General features: G+C 40.1%; 1 protein-coding gene and 3 long non-coding RNA genes across 5 annotated transcripts in view; 3 read left to right on the top strand and 1 right to left on the bottom strand.

Annotated features, from left to right (window-relative positions):
• LOC112488276 (uncharacterized) overlaps positions 1 to 2635 on the top strand; it is a 4135-nt gene extending 1500 nt beyond the window's left edge. Inside the window, exon 2 of the long non-coding RNA XR_003052153.1 lies at positions 1115 to 2635. This is a non-coding gene — a long non-coding RNA (uncharacterized LOC112488276). The remainder of the gene's footprint in view (positions 1 to 1114) is intronic.
• The window catches only part of LOC112488274 (uncharacterized), a 22672-nt gene extending 5420 nt beyond the window's left edge, over positions 1 to 17252 (bottom strand). The window contains exons 1-7 of the long non-coding RNA XR_003052151.1: positions 17119 to 17252; positions 14887 to 14933; positions 13464 to 13565; positions 9085 to 12166; positions 4398 to 4466; positions 4119 to 4192; positions 1536 to 1646 (exon numbers count right to left, since the gene is read on the bottom strand). This is a non-coding gene — a long non-coding RNA (uncharacterized LOC112488274). The remainder of the gene's footprint in view (positions 1 to 1535; positions 1647 to 4118; positions 4193 to 4397; positions 4467 to 9084; positions 12167 to 13463; positions 13566 to 14886; positions 14934 to 17118) is intronic.
• Positions 6790 to 11812, top strand: LOC112488275 (uncharacterized). The gene is made up of 4 exons (XR_003052152.1): positions 6790 to 7316; positions 8771 to 8949; positions 9096 to 9221; positions 11675 to 11812. It is a non-coding gene; the product is annotated as an uncharacterized LOC112488275 (long non-coding RNA).
• On the top strand, positions 12347 to 21593 carry LOC103392065 (thioredoxin domain-containing protein 3 homolog). 2 transcript variants are annotated; one of them, XM_025063669.1, is made up of 17 exons: positions 12347 to 12468; positions 13523 to 13580; positions 14560 to 14663; positions 14759 to 14830; positions 15692 to 15808; positions 15996 to 16080; positions 16173 to 16255; positions 16345 to 16437; positions 17113 to 17267; positions 17547 to 17743; positions 18184 to 18328; positions 18421 to 18528; positions 19052 to 19203; positions 19309 to 19453; positions 19949 to 20199; positions 20376 to 20468; positions 21457 to 21593. In XM_025063669.1, exons 2-17 carry the CDS (start codon positions 13556 to 13558, stop codon positions 21504 to 21506), a joined length of 1875 nt encoding a protein of 624 aa, XP_024919437.1. In that variant the 5' UTR covers positions 12347 to 12468; positions 13523 to 13555; the 3' UTR covers positions 21507 to 21593. The 2 variants fall into 2 exon arrangements, with proteins under 2 accessions (XP_024919437.1, XP_008326813.1); XM_008328591.3 differs by lacking the exon at positions 12347 to 12468 and adding an exon at positions 12481 to 12901.
• Positions 21594 to 21606: the final 13 nt, after the last annotated feature.

Here is a 21606-nt window from a genome sequence, read left to right as displayed (position 1 = left end):
GGAACAACGAATAAAACCTTCAGAGTAATACAGAGATGTCCTTTTCTTACACAAGTGAGACCACAGACCAAACAAGCTGTGTTTACAATTCTGTGGTAACACAGTAGACAAAGTTATCACCAATGGAGAAGAGGCTGAAACTCATTTTTATTTTCAACTCTGGGACTGAGCTATTCTGTCATTTTGAAAGCTTTGTGCAGGCCATTAGCTTGCACAATGAGCGATACTTCATCTTTACCCACAGGGACCAAATTAACTTCATGCACTGCCTCCATTGGTGTAGTGCAACAGGGGACGATGAGGGTAGATGTTGTTGTTGGGCACTGAGCGAGGAGCAGTGGGGATGGAAATCCCCTCGTGCATTTATCCATGTACTATGTGCAGTCGGTTCTCTTGGGCAGAGAGGCGAGGACCAATCCAGGCAGTGACAGTCACTGAGCATCTGTAGTCAGGAAACATGTTCCTCATCCTCAAGGATGACAGGTTAATGTCCTCCATGACAGCTAATTTAGCAGTGCAGGATTGAGTTTGAGCAGTGGAGGCGGGTTTTTTTTCCCTCCGAATGATTGACATTTCTGATCTGGAGTGAGGAGTGAGAGCCCTTTTCAAGAGTATATTCTCAATTTCGCCTAAAGGATAAAGGGTAATGGGGTAAGAATGTGGAGGTTGGGAAAGAGAGTCTGGTTTCCTGCTGCCTATTTCTATATAGCTGCTCACAATTAAGTAAAAAATGAGAAAAGAATATTTCAGTGAAATACTCATCCTGAGTGAAAATGGTTCTAAGGTTTTATGAATTTTACACCTAAAATATACATTTTACTGGAAAAGTCACAGAGCTGTAAAATGTCCTGCCTCTGCCATGAAGAGCCGCTGTCACTAAGAAGGAATTTAAAAGTGTAGGAATTAAAGGTTTTATATCTGTTATATATGGATAAATACATTGTTTTTTTTAATAAAGTAGCTTAAGGGAGCAAATAAAACAGTTGTGTGTTTTATTTGTAGTAGTGGCTACTCGATAATTCAATCATGTAAGACAACATTTTCCAGGTCTATCTCCCATTTACAGGATGTATGTTACTTTTGAAAACTGATTCTATATATTTCTCCACCGTAGAAACACAGCCTGCCGTGGATGTGGGCTGAAGATGAGATGTTAAAATCCTTCAAAACTGATTCCAATCTGAACTCATCAACTGGATGCCGACACAGCAGCCTTTATTGTGCATCCTCTGGGCCCACAGGTAATAAAGAGGTGAGCTCCTTCATTATTACCACCACACAGTGTCCCTTGACGGTGCGAGTGGCTGTCACATTTATCAACACCTGACACAAAACCCAGCGCTGCTGTGATGTCTCCTGGGAGTAACTGACACAATGACAAACAACGAAGGCCTCAGAAAACATCGTGATGGTCACCGCGGCTGGAAAACAACATTTCTGGGACTTTGCTGGAAGTGACGTGTTCATGATTACATGCATTATTGAAATTAGTTTAACACCGAAATTAGCAGCCATGCTAGGCACTCCATACTGACCTCTGTATGAGTGTGAATGGTTGTTCTGATGTGGCTGGCGACCTCTGCAGGGTGTTCTCTGTTTCTGCTCCACGGTGGCTGCAGGGTTTCACTCCAGCGTCTCCTGCTACACTGAAAGCGTTGAAGTGGAAGAAAATGAAGATAAAGTCATTGACAGCAGGCGGTTTGAAATCACAATGGTTGGTGGCTGTTTCCCATTTGTTCCCAAAAAACACATTTTAAAGGTAATCAGACCCTGACAGTGTTTCATGTTTACTAATGATGAGGAAAAAAAGGAAACAACCCAGACATCGATGTCTTTGCAGGGAGAATCTAAGGAACGTACATTCAACGTCCGGTTCACGGTGAATGGCTTTGACCCCCCTCTGTGAACTGTTATGACTCGGGTCAGTGCTTTAAGATTAGTTTAGCCTTAGCCTCCGTCAGCCAACAGCTGTAAACACAGTGAATGTGGTCGTCGCTGACTTTGAACCAGGGAAACCACAAAATACCACAGATACTCAGTACTGTCTCAAGCACGTACTGTGTGTATGCAGTGATCGTTTTCTTCTGCTGTGACAAAGTTAATGATGGTTAGACCTAGTAGCATAGGTGTGAAGAGGATGCTGTGAGGCTGAAGACAACCTGGTAACAACTTTAATTACTGTCAGAAACACGTGCATTTAACCCACTGAGCCACCGGGGCCTACAAATACGCAATTAGCAACAGTGTATTTACTCCTAGACAAACAGTAGGGGGTCCTCTCCGTGGGAGGGAACGAATCCACAGGTGTCTCCGGTCGTCCTCTGCCGGGGAGACGCTTCCTTTAACCCTCATTAAAACCCTGTGAGCTGCCATTACTGTCCTTTCAAAGAGCCTGGGAGGATTTATATTGTCTTTTAAAATGTGATGAATAATTAAGAGTGGACTCGCTGACTCTGTCTGCCTCTGGATCAAACACACAACCAGTGAAAGTGCATGGTTAGTGCATGGTGCTGGAGTGTGCACTACTTCAAAAGATCCTTTTCAAAGACACATGTCATCTTTTCATTGTGGAAAAACGTCTTTTTTATGTCTGCATATCTGTGATTAAAGACATCGCAGGCTTGTCCCTGGATAACGTTGTAGATGTGTTTACTTCAGTACCCATTAAATGAGTTTCACCGAGTCGACTCAGCATGAAAACAAGTCGTATCCTGGAGAGAATAAAGTCGGTATTGAAAAGAAATGAAGAACGCCTTTTTCCTGTTAAGAACGTCTTCGAGCTTCCAAAAGTCACAGCAGACTACAAAGTTGCCCAGACCTCTGCCTTTCTCACCCTGTCCCAGGGGAAATCTACCAGAACATCTGACGGTTCTTCTCCGAGGCTGCTATAATAAGGTTTGGTCCTGCTGGAGCAATTTTTAAATTACTTAGACATGAGTACCGTGAGGAGCATTTTGCCTTGGATTCAAAGACCTCGGCAGGAACGGAGAGGTCAAACACTTAAAGAAATTAAGAGACGTCGGAATGAAAGAGTCCCTTTAGGTCCACCTCTTCATGGCAGGAACGGATGGACTGTACAAACGTGTGGACGAGTGATGAAAATGATGAAATGATGAAACCACAAGAAGAAAAAAAACAAATTTACGTGGACCAACTGTTGATTCCATTTTTGACTCCAAGTTATTACAAAAAAAGCAATGTAACCCAAAAATAAAGACTGTTATTAAAGGTAATTTAAAAAAAAGAGGAAATCTAAAGATTTTTCCTATACAGCTTTATGGAATGTTATTGATTTTTTTTTAAATGCACAAGTTTAAAGTAGGGGTGGTTAATATTTCCAGGTCAGAGACCCCCAAACTGATAAAGGTAAGACCACTGGTTTAGAGAGTATTACTATATGTAAAGATTATGTATGAAGCTAAATCTTTTCAATACTTTACAAATGAATAATACAAAAATATTCTCAGTGATGAAGTCAGCGTGTCACAGCTTCATCAGTCTGATACCGTGGCTAAATGTCATGGTAACAACGTGCCGTGCAGTAAGCAGCCTCCCTGTGACACAGCCTCCTCCATGACTTTCATCATTAATTACGCACATAGGCACGAGGCGTTAAAAAAAGGCTGCCACTATTGAGTGCCCTTGAAAAAGAAAAAGATCCACTGAAGATGATTTGCATTCTGGGACTTTGCCCGGGCTGTGTGATGTTCAACAGGCTGAGTGGCTCCACAGAGCCCCGCTCTTCTCATCTGCATCAGTGATCGATGGCAGCTGATTGTCGCTTGAACTTACGGGGCTGGAGGCTTCAGAGCATTGGAGGGAGAGAGCAAAGAGGGGGGGCCAAGGGGGGAGGCACGAGCTCTCCAGCGGATAATCAGACAATCGCCCTCTGAAAAGGCTTAATTGTGAGCTGTGTGAGAGAGCAGCGATTCTGCCGCTGTCAAAGTAGGACTTCATGTACATGACATATACATTGTTTAGATCAAACTTTTTTTCTGAGGACCCATATTTTAAAAGTCACAAACCTTCACGACCCAAATCAACAGACATTATTCATAAACTCCTGGGAAACATGATGCGAGACGACCCAAAAAAATAAAAAATGTCTTGTGACCTACCTGAGGGTTGCGACCCAGTCTTTGGGAAACAATGGTTTAGATCATCAGCAGAACGTCCTTATCATCTCATGTTTCTGCAAATGTCACATGAGTAGGAGAAAAAAAAAAGTTAAGCAGAGGCAGGAAGATAAAGTAATCTGAACGTGAAATACAAGACACATTTGACAGCATAACATGAGTTACTTCATAGAAGCGTTAATGAAAGTGTTGCATACTAACAGGGAGCTGTAGAGTGTGTAGTGTGAAAGGTTTCAGCAGCAGCAGCGCTGATGAACTCACCCACAGAGAAATATCACCTCTCATCACAGCACTCCGCACTTCCCGTCAGTCGTAATGTTCCCGACCTGCCTGACATTAAACAGCAAACAGACAAAGTTATGACAAGCAGATGAGCAGAGCGTGCGGCGGCTGACGAGAATGATATTTCCCTCCAGACCCGGAGCAGACAAGGCGTTCATCAGGTGCAGAGAACCCCACTCCAGAAGAATGCAAATGACAGAGCGTTGTGTCTGTGCCTGGTGTGGGAAATTCAAACCTCTCTGTTGTGGTAATCATTCAGTTAATTATTGAATCTCTAAAATTTTTGGAATTTCATTCAGTGGCACTGTGTGCCTTTTAAAGGTCAGATTCATTTAGCACTGTAGTGGCTATATTTTGGCTAACTTTTGAGCAGTATGCTAACCACTTTTAGACAAACTTTTGATTGTCAGTAGCCTCTGGCTTTTTTCTGGCTCTTGACAATATTTTTGACACGCATATTTATGTATATATACAAGCAGTGTCTGTAACGGAACAACAGAAGAACTTTATTTTTCTTCTTTTTTTTTTTACATAATTACTGTCGTAAGAGGTTCGGTGAGTACAAATCAGCATGAAAACGTGCCGTATCCTCGAGCCAAAGAGAACAAAGTCTGTATAGAAAATGAGACACACAGAGCTCCGTCTGTTAAAAATGACTTTTAAATGTCACTGCGTGAGGAGGTTTTCAGATCTCTTACTTTAGAACAGGTCCTTCTGCCAATTCCCACAGAGAAACGAATCGAAACAAATCATCCCACAGACCTTAATTGTTGGCCCTAGTGATGCATTAACAATTATAAACTTTTATAAACTCATAGAACATATGATGAGAACAATGTGTACTATTCACCTTCAATTACCTTGTCCAGCTTTTCTATAACCAAAACATAATTACTTCTTTAATGTATTTGTTTTAAGTGGACATTTTACCTGCAAGTGGCGCTTTGGCCCAGAGGCAATGTCTCTGTCATTGGTGTGGAACCCCAGGGTTCACCTCCTGGGCAAGTTCGAATCCCGGTTAGGGCGGTTGGTACCTTCCAGTGGACTCACCACCCGCAGGAAGGTTTGGTACGGTGCAATGTGATTTGGGTGGCGACTGCTGCCCCCGCGACCCGGTAACGGATAAGCGGATGAAAATGGATGGATGGATGGATTTTACCTGCATTGAAGTTTGTTTTAAGTGGACATTTTACCTGCATTGAACATCTTTAAGATACATTATCTACATTTAAAAAAATAAAAACATTCGGCTTTTCTTTCTTCTTCAGATTTCTTAGTGGGTTCCAATTTAGAACAGCTGCAATCATGTAGAAAGAGACATGATAGAACATCCGGCCATGTTAAATATATCAAGCTTGTTCTTCCACTGTGGGGAAGTGCAGTTTAACACAGCCAAAGTGGAGAGGATGCCATTCAATCCTGCAGCAGCAGATAAGCTTGGCCTTCAGACAGTGTATCCTCACAATAGTGTTTGCTGATAAGAGTGTGCCCTGCAGAATGTCAATGAATGTGACGACCGTGTCCGATTAGCTGCACTGACGAAGCTAATTCAATTACAGTTATTGTTGTGGGTATGAACTTAAAAAACAGGTGACATCAACTGCTGTTAAACTGTGTTGATGTCCTGGTGTCTGACTGGAAGATGAAGCCTGTTGTAATTGGATATAAGGCACATGTCATTTTAACAAGGTCATCTTTTTTTTATTAGCCTAATCTTAACAAATTGATTAGATTTTTTATTAGCCTAATCTTAACAAATTGACTAGATTAATTTCGACAACACAGCTCTTGGGTTTTTTTTTTAAATAGATTTGAAAAATATCCAATTTTGAAACAAGATTTAAAGATTACATTGTGAGTTAACGTGCTTTCCAAGGCTCAGTTCTGTGCTAACCCAGAGTTCCCAGAGTCTTTCTGTTTGTTTCAGAGTACTGCCATCCTCTGACATTTCATTAGAACCACCTACTTGGTCTATAAATACTCTTATGATAAAGAGAAGAAATTGAAAATGCAGAGGGCAGTGTGTCTGCAGATGAACACACCGACTGAAGGGATAATTATTGTATGATTCTATGTTTTTTTAATACCTTCACATTTAGCCTGTACCTGGTTTTTATTCTCATTAATATTAATTTAACTAAAGCCTGAAATGTCAGCTCCCTGTTACTGTGCAGCCTTGTGGCACAATTTTGATAGAATTTTCTGGTGAAAGTCCATCCTGTGTTGTGAATCAGACACATCACCGTTACTGCAACCCTACTTTGAATAAAGCATGTCAGCTATCCCCATGCAACAGCGGTGGATGTGCAAGACTCAGTGCCATTTCTTTTTTCTTCTTCACAGCCAGACTGAAGAATCCAAATCTGCACAAAAATAAATAAAAAATAAATAAAAATCTCAGCCCGAAAAACGAAGCAGTTTCTCTACAGCATTCCAGAGACAGTTAAGTTTTCCACGGACCACTTAAAAACTGAAAACCACCTTCCAAGCAGTTCTGTTTTTAGAGGATTCAGCGGTGGAAGTCAAGTCAGGATAACTCCTCCACTTCACCCCCTAACTGTTACAGCGTGAGCAGCACACAGACGTGCACAGATAGGAGAAATGAAAGAGTGATGCAGAAGTGAGCACCTCAGCCTTCCACCACATTTGCATGCCAATGATCGCTGCTCCATGCTCCACTTTCACAGCTTATTCTGTGCCATCTGCAGCTCCGGGGACACTAAAAATCATGTGAGGTTACGAGACCTCAAAGTAATCCACGTGCATGCTGTCAGCCATTATCGAAGTGATCAGAGAGTCACAGATAGTGCCGGTTCAAAACAGAAGTCAGAGAAACGCGACCTGTCACATCCTTCATGGACTCGCCTTCAAAACGTGCCACTGCAGCTTTGTCTGAGGGTAAGGGATTATGAGCTTTTAGATAGAGGCATTTTTCATTTTTTATTCTTTTGCACTTTTCATGGCCAAATAGGTCAGGGAGTAAATCCACCACTGCCACTCATCACTTCTGTGTGCAGAAAATAGAAGGACTTGGCAGCCACTTCAGAGTGGAAAGTTTCTCTACAAGGAGATTTAACTCTTGAGGAAAAGAAGCACAACAGCAGGGGCAGGTTAACTTTCTTTAAACTCTGCGTGACAGCTTGAAAACACTATCAAAAATGATGGTACAGTTATAAAACATGCACGCAAAGCTACTGTACAAACGGTGGTTCAGGTATTTAGTTGTATACTTATAGGTAGAGGACAAAAATGTAGAAAATGTTTTCTATTAATGATTGAAAACACAAAACAGGTTTTCTGTTTTAGGCTTGACACCGTTTGTTGGTCTTCTTTTGATATTTTTTTCTCTTAAAATATAGCAGAGAAAAAAGTGAAATATTATAGCCTGTCATTATGAGTTTGTAAAAGATTTAAAGAGCGTTGGACAATGGGCCCAAACTCCTGGCCCGGGGGCACCCGAACGGCCTTTTAACACTTACATTTTGCCCTTGGTTATGTTATGTTTGGTTTATGGTACTAATTGTAGTTCTGTCGTTGTACTTTTATTTGTACTAGTAAAATTATTTTACTGCATTTTTTTAAAGTTACGCAACAGTATAAGAAAGAGGGTTTGTTCGAGCAAAGCTGTGTCGTGTCCCTGTGGTAGCATTCCTCCACGAATGATCACACAGCAGCGAATGACATCTTTTTTTCTCGGCTCTGTTTCCAACCCTAAAGCTTGTATATAAGCAGATGAGTTTGTTCCTCTATTTCTCACCACCATTTGTACAGAACAATTCAGAGTCAGTGAACTCCCGCATCCAACAGGTTGAGTAAGAGCAGCCTCAGGAAAACAGAAAAAAAAAAATCAGAAAACCCTTTGCAATTTTACGAAAAGCCACCTCAAGATGAATATTTTATCTTGACTCACTTTGCCCTCAAACACACAGGCTGCACACAAGAGTGTGAAAAGACTGCGCAGAAATAAAAATACTGCTTGTGATAATGGCAATAAAGTCTTAACATCAGAATAAAACATGTTATTACGTTCCATTGAATTCTACTTTCACAGGTGCTGTGGGCAAATGAAAGCAGCAGAAAATTGACGAGGGAATTAGATGTGAGAGAGCCGAAGGCGTCCGTACAAACGGTCTATTATCTGTAATCATTGGAAAGGCTATCTGGAACAAGACCTTCAAACCACAAGCCACCCCTCCCACTCACACCCTCCCAAAGACTGTCTCCCTGCTAACAAACCAGCTTTTCAATTAGCACCTATCTGGCATTAGGACGATAACACAAAACCAATTACACACTGTTCTGCAGACATCTCCTAATTCACTTAATAGGTTTGATTTGACTTTTTTTTTCAGTTCTGCCCTAGCTGCTGTCGCGGATGCCCCCGGGGTCTTTGTGTTTTCCAACCAGACCAGGCATCAGCTGGAATTATCAGTATTGAAGGCACATCTGTGATGGTGGAGCAGCCAATCTCCTGGGAGCGCTGATAGAGAGATTTCACCTCAGTGCCCCATGGTTAACAATGGCCACGCAGGTGAGATGAGCTCAGAGGCAACAGTTTCTTACACGTGGGTTCACCAATAACTCACACACTCACACATACACATCACATATCAACCCATGTTATTCTTTTATAGTGTAACTGTTGACATCAGTGAATGATTCTTACCTTGGGCCAAGGTCGATCACCAGGTCGAGGTCCAGGTTCTCTGCATTTCCTCCACCGTGTGGGTCGGCCTCCATCTTTCTCATGTCAGTGGCATCGCAATCACAACTGTACAGAAGCCAAGGAGTCAGAACAGTCCAGTAAGTGGAACGCCAGTTATTGAGGACACTTCTTTGATCCTGTACACATCCTATCACATACTGTGAGTTACTTGACCTCTCAGCCTGATTCTGTGGTCCGCTCTCTCACTGACATCAAGATCGTTGACCCTATCAGTACTCCACTGCTCCTTCCTTGACCCACTTCCTTGTCCTGCCCTTTTTCTCATCATTGTGTAATCTGTAAGGGTCTCAGAAGGTGACGGGTGTTTTTCTCCAATCTTCATGCCAGAGTTTTAAAACAACTAAAAAGACAACTCTCTGGAGCTGGAATTGACAGCAGAAAAACACAGACTTGAAAAAAAAAAAAAAACACTTCATTATTCAAGCAGTCTGCTGCAACAAGCATAAGAAATTACACATTTTCAACCTCATTTTCAGCCCAGTGTGATTTTCTTTCTTGGTGCACCTGATGTGAATTAACCCATGTGTTGCACCAAAAATGCCACTAATCAATCACAATAAGCATCAAAATGATATCTTAGTGGATTTTCTTTTTTCATTCATGGCTCACTGCATGTTTTGGAAAGCAAACAAAAGCCAAACTACATTTGCTTCATGGTGATTTCATATCAAATGGATGGTTAAAAAAAAAAAACATGGTTGATGCTTTTATCAAATACGGAAATTTGCCTAATGGACTGTGACAAAGCCACTGGCGGTCTTTATTTAGATGCAGATGACTCTGTCAGTGCTGGCTTCCTCTGTCACCATTACAGCTGCCAGTCTGACATGAGAAGAAAGCTTCATACGGACTGACAGTCACAGGGCTGCAGATAAATGACACTGACTGTATAAAATAGTCATTGTCACAGCAAATATGGAACAAACCATTTCTCCTCTGGACTGATGTGTGAACATACAGGGTCAGGTTTGTCTTAAAGGCTCGGGGGGCAGGGGGAGGATTACCATTTCATCCAGCACTGTATCAGAAAAAGCAGCACAGCAGTCGTTCTAAACACAGCCTGGAGTAGAAACCAGATGGAATAGCATTCGCACTCACCTATAAAAACCCTGACTGTTTTTTTTTACAAAAATACCCACAAAAAATGAGGCTATTCTATATTCAATTGTTATATAGCTAACATGATAAGTTTAAGGCCTGGAGCAGCTGATAAAAAATACCAGCATATTGAGAGCACAGGGCTTTCCTGCCCTAAAAAACCTCAGAGCAGTGTGTGTGTTACTGATGAGGCAACAGCGCCCCCTTGTTAAACAGGGAACATTTTCTGTTCCTTGAAGACAGGGTATATCAGATGCACACTGTGTTCTCTCTCTCTCTGTTAGTTTGTGGATAATTAGATTGAAATCCTTTGGGCCTGCACGATCTTACGATTTCAAAAATGTGTTTATTCAAAATTAAACACAACAAATGTCGACATTAATGGGGCTTAAATATGACTTTTGTGCTTAAGATGCACTAATGAAGATTAATCTTCAACTCCGTCAGGATCCAAATCCTCTGTGCCTCCCTGATGGAAGTGAGATTAACGGTGACTCACCAGGGAAGAGGAAGAAGTCTGACGTGAGGACTGAAGGACTGACGACCTGCTGAGAACATAGAAGACATTAACCCTCGTGCCAGTGTCTGACCCTGGCTTTAAAATCAACCTAGCCTCAGTGAAGGTAAATCATTTACTCGTTTTGATTTTGTGATGATTATGAAACAGAACTTTGACAGTAAAATATGAAGATGATCTGGATCTGAGACAGATGGTACCTCTGATGAGTTGATCAGACTTTACAATTATAGTAGGGGGAGGAGCTACCCCAAAAACCTTTTTTCATAAAAAAGGTTTCACACAAAAAAACCTGAAGAAACTTGGTTGAAGAAACTGATTTCTCACACCGTGTGTAAAACTGACATGTTATTCAAAGTATTTTGATCAACTCCATCTTTGACTGCAAAAAAATGCAAATGCAAATGAGGAATTTAATGATGGAGAAATACCTACATCTGGATGTCATTACTTTAATTATGTTCAGTTATGCGTTAAAGAATTGCCTACCTGTGCCCAAAGCATCCATCCAGTTTCTGTATGTGTTGACAGAACAAAAGCAATCACTGTTGAGCACAATTTGCAGCACCACATGTTCTGCAATCACAGTATGAATGTTATTTCTCTGCTAAAAGGTTCGTGTCAGGACCTCATCACAGCAGTCGTGACAAAGGGAAAACAATGTTTCCATCTGGCTGCATAAAAACCTCACAATGAAACACAGGTTTTCTTAATAGTTACATACTGTAATATACAGTATCTGCAGCTGTGTGAGGAAAAACAAAATGTGAAGCTGTTGTGGAAGGCAAAAATCCACTCTAAGGGTTTTTTTTTTTCAAAAATTTTTATATTATAATTTTCTCCTCTCTTACTGTCACAGAGGACTGTGATATGACTCTCCTGGAAATTGCTCTAATTGTGCAACTTGCTTTTCAGGGCCCACTCTGAGCGTGGTTGCTATGGAGCTGAAACCACTGAAGAGCAGCAGCTCATTGATATGGATTGGGGAAGAACATTCACAAGTGGTTTGATCACTTTGGTGGGTAAAGGTGTAATGGTACAGTTGGACGAATCCTCCCTGCGGCGTCCACACTTACAGTACTGAGAAGGAACGTGTGAGTGTGAACGTTGTACAGATGACACATGGCTATGACCACAGACTGCATGAATGTAAATGAAATGGGCATTTAAATGGAAGTGAGAAAAATGTGCTGCTTCTTAACGTCAATCACTGCTCAGTTTGCATGTTAGTGTAGAGTAGTGGGTGGAATGATTTAAGAAGTCAAAGCTAAAAAAAAACTGTAAATATGTTCTACACCACTGTATATTATACATATACCTAATAATGTGACTCAGCATCCTGGGGATCCATCCACCAAAATCAGGCAGAGTTTTGGAGGTCGAGGTCCCCATCAGAGAAGGAGACAACTAAGAAGAAGACGAAAAAGACAATTATGTAGAAAAAAACAACTAGGAAAAGGAAGAACAAAAATAGAAAGAAGAAGAAGAAAATAGCTAGGAAGAGGAAAACAACTAATTACAGTTATTTTTTTAAATAACACTCTAATAACAGTTGGTGGAATGATTTAAGAAGTCAAAGCTAAGCCCTACTCTACTCTACTCTCTAATATGTCAATGTTGTCTGTTATCCTGTAGAAATCTAGGAAAAAGAAGAAGAAAACAACTAGGAAGAAGGAGGTACAGCTGAAGGAGAATTGATACAGAAGGAGGTGAGTAAAAAGTATTTAAGAAAATTAGAAATAAAAAAATGTCTTCTCTACTGCTGGATGTTAGAGTTCCCAACTGTCCATTTAAGGTACTTGCTGTTTCCTCGGTGACCACTAAGAGGCAGCAGAGGATGATAGGCAGGGTTGATAGTAGCCCTAAGCTCAATTAAGTAATTATTTTACCGATAACACAAGTAATTAATATTCAAAGCGGATTCTTACGAACAAAAAAGGTTTATAAAAAAAAGTTCTGTGTAAATGAGACACGCCCCCCAGGAAGAGGAAATCACTGTTGCCTAGCAACCAAGCGCCGCAAACAACCACTGAAAACATCCGAGTTTCACCACGTGACGCAACATAGACACAATAGACAAATAACATTTAGGCTGAAATATAGATAGAAATGACAGGAAAGAAGAAAGAAGCAAGTCTGCAGGTTGGTATGAGTGAGAGTGAGAATGAATGAACGAGGGAGAACTGGAGAAAAATAACGGAAGAAAACGAGAGAATCGAGGAAGAGGGAGGGTGTGATAAAGAGAACTTGATGAAAAAGGACAATGAAAAATTGAATAAATGGAAAGAAAATAGTTTGGGGTTAAACATGATGGATAATAGAACGGAAGGAAGCAGAAGGACTAAAGGACAGACGAGAATTAAAAAGAGAATAAATGCAGAGAAGATGAGAGTAAAAAAACTAAGTAGTATTAGTATTTCTTAGTACTAATACTAATCATGTTATAATGTAGATGATTGGAGATTTTTAAAAATCAGAATGAGAAAGACTGAGCAAGATCATGAAAAGTAGATATGATGAGAACAATAACTATTACAAGAGAATGGAGAAAAAACAGGATGGACAGGAAACAGAGAGACAAATGTTCATCTACATTTTCATACAAGAAAGTTATAAAAAAAAAAACAGTTCTGCAAGATTGGAAGAGAGGACAAATGTTGTACTCAGAAAAAGAAAAGGCAACTTTTATTTTGTAATTTGTTACCTCACTCCTCTGCTTGCTGTGTTTTCATTTCTTCGTTATCCTGTGATTTCCTCCTCCAGGTGTCTGTCACGAACCAAGAGCAGTGGGAGGAGATGTTGGCAACTAAAGGGTTAACGGGTAAAAGTTTATTTGAAAAAAAAAAAAAAACCAACAGAAAAAGTTTGCCTTAAATAGAACAGAACATTATCATTCACAGCAGTCTGTGTCATCATGGTGGTCAAACATGGCCGCCCACACAGAACTAGTGCAAAGCTGCTCAAAGACATGATCAGTTGAAGCATGTTGACCTTCATTAGTCAGACTGAATAACTCATTGCTGTGCTTTGTCACGCACAGCATCTGAAGAACGAATCCATGTGAATGTAACTACCAGTACAGGCGTCGTATCGACTCTTCAAGGACCAATAAGCTGATAATTAACAAGACGGCAGCTAGTTCATGGTTAAATGATGTGCATTGATTAAAAGAAAACTATGAGGGGAAATCTCATCAGTGATGAAGAACATGTATTACAGCACACGCAAAACATTTGGCAAATATGACAGAAAAAGGAAAGAGTCAGTGAATCATAGAGCAGTTCAGTCATTATTGTTCATCTTTTTTAACCGTAACCATGATAATTATAACCTGTTAAAGACAGTCTACAGTGGAGGTTTTGTCTGTATTTCATCCTGTTTTAATTCATGACGAACCTCTAAACTTTTTGTGTAAAATTGCAAAGACGAATTTGGATCTTAATAGCAGAAATCTAAAATATATACAGTATGTAGTATATAATGTACAGAAGTATCATTTTTTTTAGTTTTTTTTAGTTGAATATAAGTGATTTATAGAGGTTCTTGTTTAAGTTGAATACTCACTAATGTACTGTCAAAATCAGTTATGACTTTGTGTGTTTATACAGTGGCCTGTAAGATTAGGGTCTGTGTAAAAGGAGACAAAAATATAAAGTGTGCCGCTGCTGCCCCACTGTGTTCACTGGAGTAACTGCAGATTATATATATATATATATATATATATATATATATATATATATATATTTTTTTTTTTATTCTCCTGTGTCTGTCACACACTGACCCCGCCTCTCTTTGGACAGTTGTTGATGTTTACCAGCAGTGGTGTGGCCCCTGCCGAGCTGTCGTCAGCCTGCTACGGAAAATTAAAAACGAATTGGGCGATGACCTGTTACATTTGGCCACAGTAAGAATTCAAAAACCTATTTAATAGAGAAAAGGTCAGGTTGTAAATGATTTATGCATCATTGAGTGTGTGTGTGTGTGTGTGTGTATATACAGGCCGAGGCAGACGGCATCGATGCCTTGGAGAGGTATCGAGGAAAATGTGAGCCCACGTTCCTTTTCTATGGGGTGAGTTTTGATGTTTGTTTTCAGTGAATGTCTCTCTCCAGTCTGGAATGTCAAACCTTGTTCCTTGTGCAGTATCTGGAAGTCAAGTCTTCAGGCTGGGCCTCTGCAAAAACAGGAACAGAAATAAAAAAAAAAAGTGTGAATAATAAAAAAGTTAAAAGTGTTGTGATGTTGTCAACACATTTTATATACTTTTTTCATCCTAAAAAACAATTCATTAAATTGACATCAACTTGTTAAAGAAAATACTGAGAAATTTCTGTGGTATTATGGTGCAATGTTAGCTGTCCTATTTTTGAACCTGTTTTTCGTGTTTTGTTTGCCTTCTTATTCACTGATGCTGTTTATCTTTTTTTATTGAGAATTATCTTTTATTCACTCATTTTTACTGGGACTTCACTGGGCTACAAAGTTGTTGAAATAGACTCAAGGCTACAATAGAAAGTACATAACGCCACAAAAAAAGGGTTGTAGTGTTTACTTTATTTATCTCAAAGGTGTAATGCTAACGGCTAAACAATAGCATATTTTATTTCTATAAGAAAGTAGCTGTTTATTGCAGATGGACTCAGTTTGTGAAGCACTATCACTGACTGAATTTGTCTGGGTTCCAAACAGTGTATTTTATACATACATGTACACATATACATATATGTAATATACATATACATATATACCAATATATATATATATACATATATATATATACATTTATACACATATATACATATACATATATATACTGGGTTTATATGTCTTCAATAGTCAAGTGGTGGCTCAGGGTGTTGTCTGTGGTACTTTGATTATTTATTTATTTTCTAGCCAAACCATAAGCATCCCTTCTTTACTGGACATGTACAGGGTGGAGGGTTGGTGTCTGTGCTGCGGGGGGCCGACGCACCTCAGCTCCAGAGGATTATTTTAGAAGAACTGGCCAAAGAGAAGTTGGTCCTGGAGCAAGGAGGCGAACGCAAAGTGGTGAGTGACCAGGTTGAAGAATATTGAAAATTAGATTGGAGCGAAGGATGAGTAGTTGAGGTTGGGGAGGAAAGATGAGCTTGTTCTGACATGATGTTCAGAGGTAAACTGGACAAAGAGAGACGGACTTACAGCTCATGTGCTAAGACAAGGCCGTGTCTGTTATTTCCTGTTTGTTCCTGTTCAGATCAAAGATGAAGGTTTGGTGAATGATGATAATGAAGAAAAGGAGGAGGCGCCTCAGCAGTTGCAAAATGAAGAAAGCATCACTGGTAAAATTCAATTAATTTGACCTCATCTTTGTCATTTCTGTTATCTTTTTGATAACATGGTTTATGGTGTTGTTGTTGTTGCTCTGCTGCAGTTCCAGTTAGTAAATCCTACACCGTCGCCATCATCAAACCAGATGCTGTTGCTCACGGCAAAGCAAATGAGATTATCATGAAGGTAAGAAGGGAATTCGATTTTTTTTCTTTTTTTTCCTGTTTTGAAAGCAGTTGATCTTCTCAGATATTCCTGGTTAATCCCCTCTTCAGATACAGGACGCAGGATTTGAGATTCTGGCCCATGAGGAACGAACCCTGTCTGAGGCTGAGGCTCGAAATTTTTACCAGCACAAAACAGCAGAGGTATGAACCTAGTGTTTTGATAACTAATTTATTAAATCAATCTACACGTGGAAAGAATTTTCGTTCCACTTTCTCTCCTGTTATCATCTGAGACCTGATTTATATTCATTGCCCATCATAGCTGCAGTGTCAATATCCTTACATGGATACTTGTGTTTTGTGAAGGATGTGAAGTACTGGGACACTGCATGGTATTTCAAGGACACATTCTGTCTAGGCTTTGAGCTCAGTGCATTATTATCGCTTTTTTTTTTGCAGTCTGTTGGGATCGTTTGTCGTGATGGAATTGTAAAATGAATGCAATTAATGTTTTGAGATCATCTCCTATAACAAAGCTGGATGAAAGCAGATCAGACTCGTGTGACATTTTCGTTTGGTCCATATAAAACATAAGGTTTAAAAGGCTGTTTAAGATGTGTAAACATAAAACTACAATGTTGCACAGAAGTAAGGCTATACCAAATATAAACTGCACCATATCATATGTATTAGGGCTTTAAAAAGATTAAAATGTTATCTGATTAATCATGAGATCTGTGGATTAATCAAGTTAATCAAGCTCCTAATTAATCGTGATTATCTCGATTGTTTTCCTTTCACAGAATTTTTACATGTTCTTTGTTTGTTTTTTTTTTGCATTTAAGTAACATATATCCTTGCCTCTTATATGATCAGGCTTACTTTGAGGAGCTGGTACAGTTCATGTCCAGTGGTCCCTCCCACATCCTGGTGCTGTCTCAGGCCGAAGGTTCTGCCAATGTTGTCCCAGCTTGGCGTGAGTTCATCGGCCCAGCAGACACAGAGGAAGCCAGGAGAGAAAAGCCAGACAGGTCAGTTAGTGGAACTTATTCATAAATATCAGTGTGGAAACAGATGATTCAGAAATGTCAGCCGTCTGTCTTAACATGAAACAAAGACTTAGTTATGGACATATTTATCAGCGACACAGCAGGAAACAACCTCAAGCTCATGTCTAATGGATGAGAGAACGAACAGCACATTCTGGTCCGATCCATCAGACACACCCAAACATTATGCTTCTCTTTGGTTGAACACCAGCAGAGCAACCATCTGCTCTCCTCACTTCTCTCCCCCCTGGCTTCCTGCAGCTTGCGGGCACAATACGGCACGCAGCCAGTGTTCAATGCAGTGCACGGCAGTGAGGACAGCGACCAGGCCAGCAGGGAGCTCGCCTTCTTCTTCCCCAACTTTAGCAGAGCCTCGGTACAGAAGCAGGATGGGGAGGAAGAGCCTGTGGAGAGGACACTGGCTCTAATCCGGCCTGACGTTGCCAGAGAGAGGAGAGGTGCCAAAGCACTAGTACAATCATACACAATATAGTAAAATATTCGTGGTGATGTACTGTATGGGACGCCTCCCTCGTACCTGCAGTATAGGTTGGGAAAAAAAACAACCCCGGCTGATGCATATTTGTTGACACAGGAGACAAGTCCATGATCCTGACTAACCGACTGTCTTGTGGATCTGAGAAAGGATTTCCTCTGCAAAATCACAACAAAAAAAAATCACATTTATGGTATGTATATATATACCATAAATGTGTTTTTTTACATTACATTTATATACCTACATATATATGCATATACATATATACGTATACATATATGTATACGTATATATGTATATGCATATATATGTAGGTATATAAATGTAATGTAAAAAAACACATTTATGGTATATATATACATACCATAAATGTGATTTTTTTTTGTTGTGATTTTGCAGAGGAAATCCTTTCTCAGATCCACAAGTCAGGTTTCTCAGTGGCTCTACAAAGAGAGGTGATGTTGACCGAGGAACAGGTCAGACAGTTCTACTCCCAGCATGTGGAGGAGGACTACTATCCTATGCTAGTGAAAAGCATGACCAGGTAACGCACATTATGTGTGAATTTCAATAATACTAGTGGAGTATTTATTTTTACTGCCAAAACATCTCATCTTGCTTCTGTGTATCTACCAGTGGCCCAGTGCTGGCTTTGGCTTTGGTCAGCACAGGGGCTGTCCAACGCTGGAGGAGCAACCTTGGTCCTCCTGACATTAATAAAGCCAAAGAGGAGAATCCTGACTGGTTAGTCACTGTTCCATTACCCTGTCGAAACATTTAGTTCACAGATTATATATAAGATATTGACAGCTACAAGGATCAAGACAGCCTGGAAAAGACTACGAAAAGTAATGTAAATACAGTTTAAGATACACTATATATAGTTAAGTTAAGGTTATTTCTTAACTAATTAATAAGGCAAGGCTTTATCCAACCCAATTGGATCATTAGGTTAAAAAGCAATTACTTAGCAATTAAAGTCATAAGGTCATAGGAAAAGTGTTGTCCATCATGTTTGCTGATAAAAGAAGCTAAAGTTTTTTTTCAAAGACAAATTGCACAAACGTATGGAGTTACTACGAAAACCTGTAGGCTCTTCCTTTCCTATCTTTGTGGCTGCACAAAAAAAAAATCTTTTTTTATATATACAGTAACTTTTGGTGCTGTCAAATTCATTTTCCAGATAGCACTCGTTATTGGTTGCACTGAAATTGTCAAAAATAAAAAGCTAGATCTTTCTGGCCTTCCCGCCGACTTCATCTTTCAGTCTGAGAGCTCAGTTTGCTGTGGAGAATGAGCCCATCAACCAGCTCCATGGAAGTGCAAATCAGGAAGAGGCAGAGCGAGAGATTAACTTCTTCTTCCCCATGCAGCGAACACTGGCAGTCATCAAACCCGATGCCATGGAGGAGCACAAAGGTCATTTGGAATGAGATGGACTTGTAAATATTAACCTGTGCTTATACAGATGGAGTGAGAAAATGAATTGGCCCTTTAACATCTTTTATTTATTGCCTCTCTCAGAGGGAATATTGGAAGAGATCCAGGCCACTGGTTTCACTGTGGCACAGCTGAAGGAGACGGTGCTATCAAAGGAAATGGCTGAGGAGTTTTATAAGGAGCACCGGGGAAAGCCTTTCTTTGAGCAGCTGGTGGAGTTCATGTGTCGGTTGGTTTAACGTGTCATTTGTTCGTTCCCTCTCTCACTGGTGGAACACAGAGGCCACAGCAAGGCGTATCGCATCTCTATCACGAGCGTGTTTTAATCGCACAATTTTTATGACGTTAAACTTGGGCTGACAAACAATTTTCAATCTCGTTAATTGAGAGTTTGTGACCTACTGGCCTGACCAGCTAGGTGTCTGACATTATAACACTACATATACATGTACACCGTGTATAAAAGTGACGATAAGTAGATAGATGGTGGAAAAATTGGATATACTGAGTGCGTAACTCTACCCATGCAGGGACAGTCTAAGATTAACCTCATTTTGTAATTTACCTTTAGCATAAGAGTTATATTTTTCTTACATCTTTCTGTGCTTCGAAGCAAGGATGTAGTTAATTAGAATTGTTCGCACACAAAACTGTTAGTAATCTTTGATAATAGAATACATTCTCTTTGTTACAATCTATTTCATTTCTTCTTTTTCTTTTTAAGCGGACCCTGCACGATGCTTGTCCTGACCAAGGAAAATGCAGTGGAGGAATGGAGGGCCATGATGGGCCCCACAGACCCAGAGCAGGCCAAAGTGACATCCCCAAATTCCTTGAGGGCTCGCTTTGCCAGCAGTATCCTCCACAACTCGGTCCACGGTGCTTCAAACGAGCAACACGCAGAGGAAAAGATCGGTTTTATTTTTGGTGAAATCTGCACAGATGCAGAATCTAACTCTGATGGAAGCATTCCAGGTAATCCATCATTTCCATCTGCATCCATACACATAACATAATGCATATGTTTGAAGATGTTGGTTCTTATATCCAGCTTCTGCAAGAATTTAGCTTATTCTAAAACCTTTTTTATGGATGGAAAGACAAACTCCATTTTAAATTTCAGCCTAAAGCAAAGATCAATTTCTTTCCAGCAAAAGAGCAAGAAAATCCTGGAAAAGAAAATACAGCAGTGTCTGGATCCCATGGTGAAGACACTTCTGATGACAATCAGCAGCAACAGATGGGTATGAATGGAAAATGGTTTCAGTGATTTTATGTGCACATAAAAAAACTATGACTTATCCAAGTCGCTGTTAGAAAAGTGAACCTTGTGGATTCCAATGTGAAGAAGCAAGAACTGAAAGTCAGCCTATGCTTTGGCATCAACTGAATCCCACATCTGAATCACCTGTACCTGACTATGGAAATACAATCTATTTGACCAAGGTTTAAACAACAGTTAAAAACAACCAATCCTGTGTAAATGGCTGCAGCCCATCACCACCTTGTAGCTGTAACAGCAACACTTTGGAAAAGAATACAATCTATTTGACCAAGGTTTAAACAACCAATCAGCAAGAGCAACACTTTGGAAAAGAATATTTCTCGTAAAAAAAAAAAGATTTAGCTTCATTGGTCATTTAACATTCACAGAAACATTTAAACGCATTTGTCCACAGCCTTTAACAGATTCCCAGGCAGTGTTTTTGAAAGCACCAGAAGAGCTTGATCAACTCTTATCCTAACAAATTCTCCTACCATTATGTCCACAGACAACACCGAATAATTCCTCAGAGTAGACATGATAAATCTACGGCACACAGGCCAAATACAGCCCACATGGCTCTCTAATCTAGCCCGTCACACATTGATACAAACTTGTCAATCTTATCAGTAAAAACTGAGAGCAAATAATCTTATTAGTCTTTCCTGTATTGTTAAGCTACAACTGCATCCATCCGGCACTGACAGGTCCGCAAAGTACATTGAGCCACAAGATTTTCACACCACTGCCCCACAGTGACCTTGTTAATTAAGAGTTACCACCCAGGATACCATCAATGAGTTCAGACATTGATGGTAGAGGAGTCAAGAGCCATATAATCAATACATCCATGTCATTTCAATACAGTAACAGTTAATCCAAAAATAAGTAAACAATAAAAAGTTGAAGGTTTTTACCCACCTGTACCAGTTTGATGATCTTTTTCCCCCTCCCTCTCGGTTTGGCAGGTGATCCAGAGAGTCCAGACGCCAGTCAGACAGGAGACAATTTGAACTAACCATCCTAGGACTCTGGACAGAGCACCTCATGTAACACTTGTCCCAAACCTGGGATAATGGGAATGTTAGTATCAGGAATATTTGACAGAAAAATTATGT

This window comes from Cynoglossus semilaevis, chromosome 16 (assembly GCF_000523025.1).
Source record: "Cynoglossus semilaevis isolate Cse_v1.0 chromosome 16, Cse_v1.0, whole genome shotgun sequence".
Taxonomy (NCBI): Eukaryota; Metazoa; Chordata; class Actinopteri; order Pleuronectiformes; family Cynoglossidae; genus Cynoglossus; species Cynoglossus semilaevis.
The sequence above is the reverse complement of the archived record's forward strand: the minus strand, read 5'-3'. Positions and strand labels throughout refer to the sequence as shown.

Coding starts and splice junctions, on each gene's coding strand:
- LOC103392065 (XM_008328591.3), top strand. CDS start 12,869: ATGACAGGAAAGAAGAAAGAAGCAAGTCTGCAG. Junction 13,581..14,559: donor GGCAACTAAAGGGTTAACGG/GTAAAAGTTTAT, acceptor CTCTTTGGACAG/TTGTTGATGTTTACCAGCAG. Junction 16,438..17,112: donor ACCAGCACAAAACAGCAGAG/GTATGAACCTAG, acceptor TTATATGATCAG/GCTTACTTTGAGGAGCTGGT.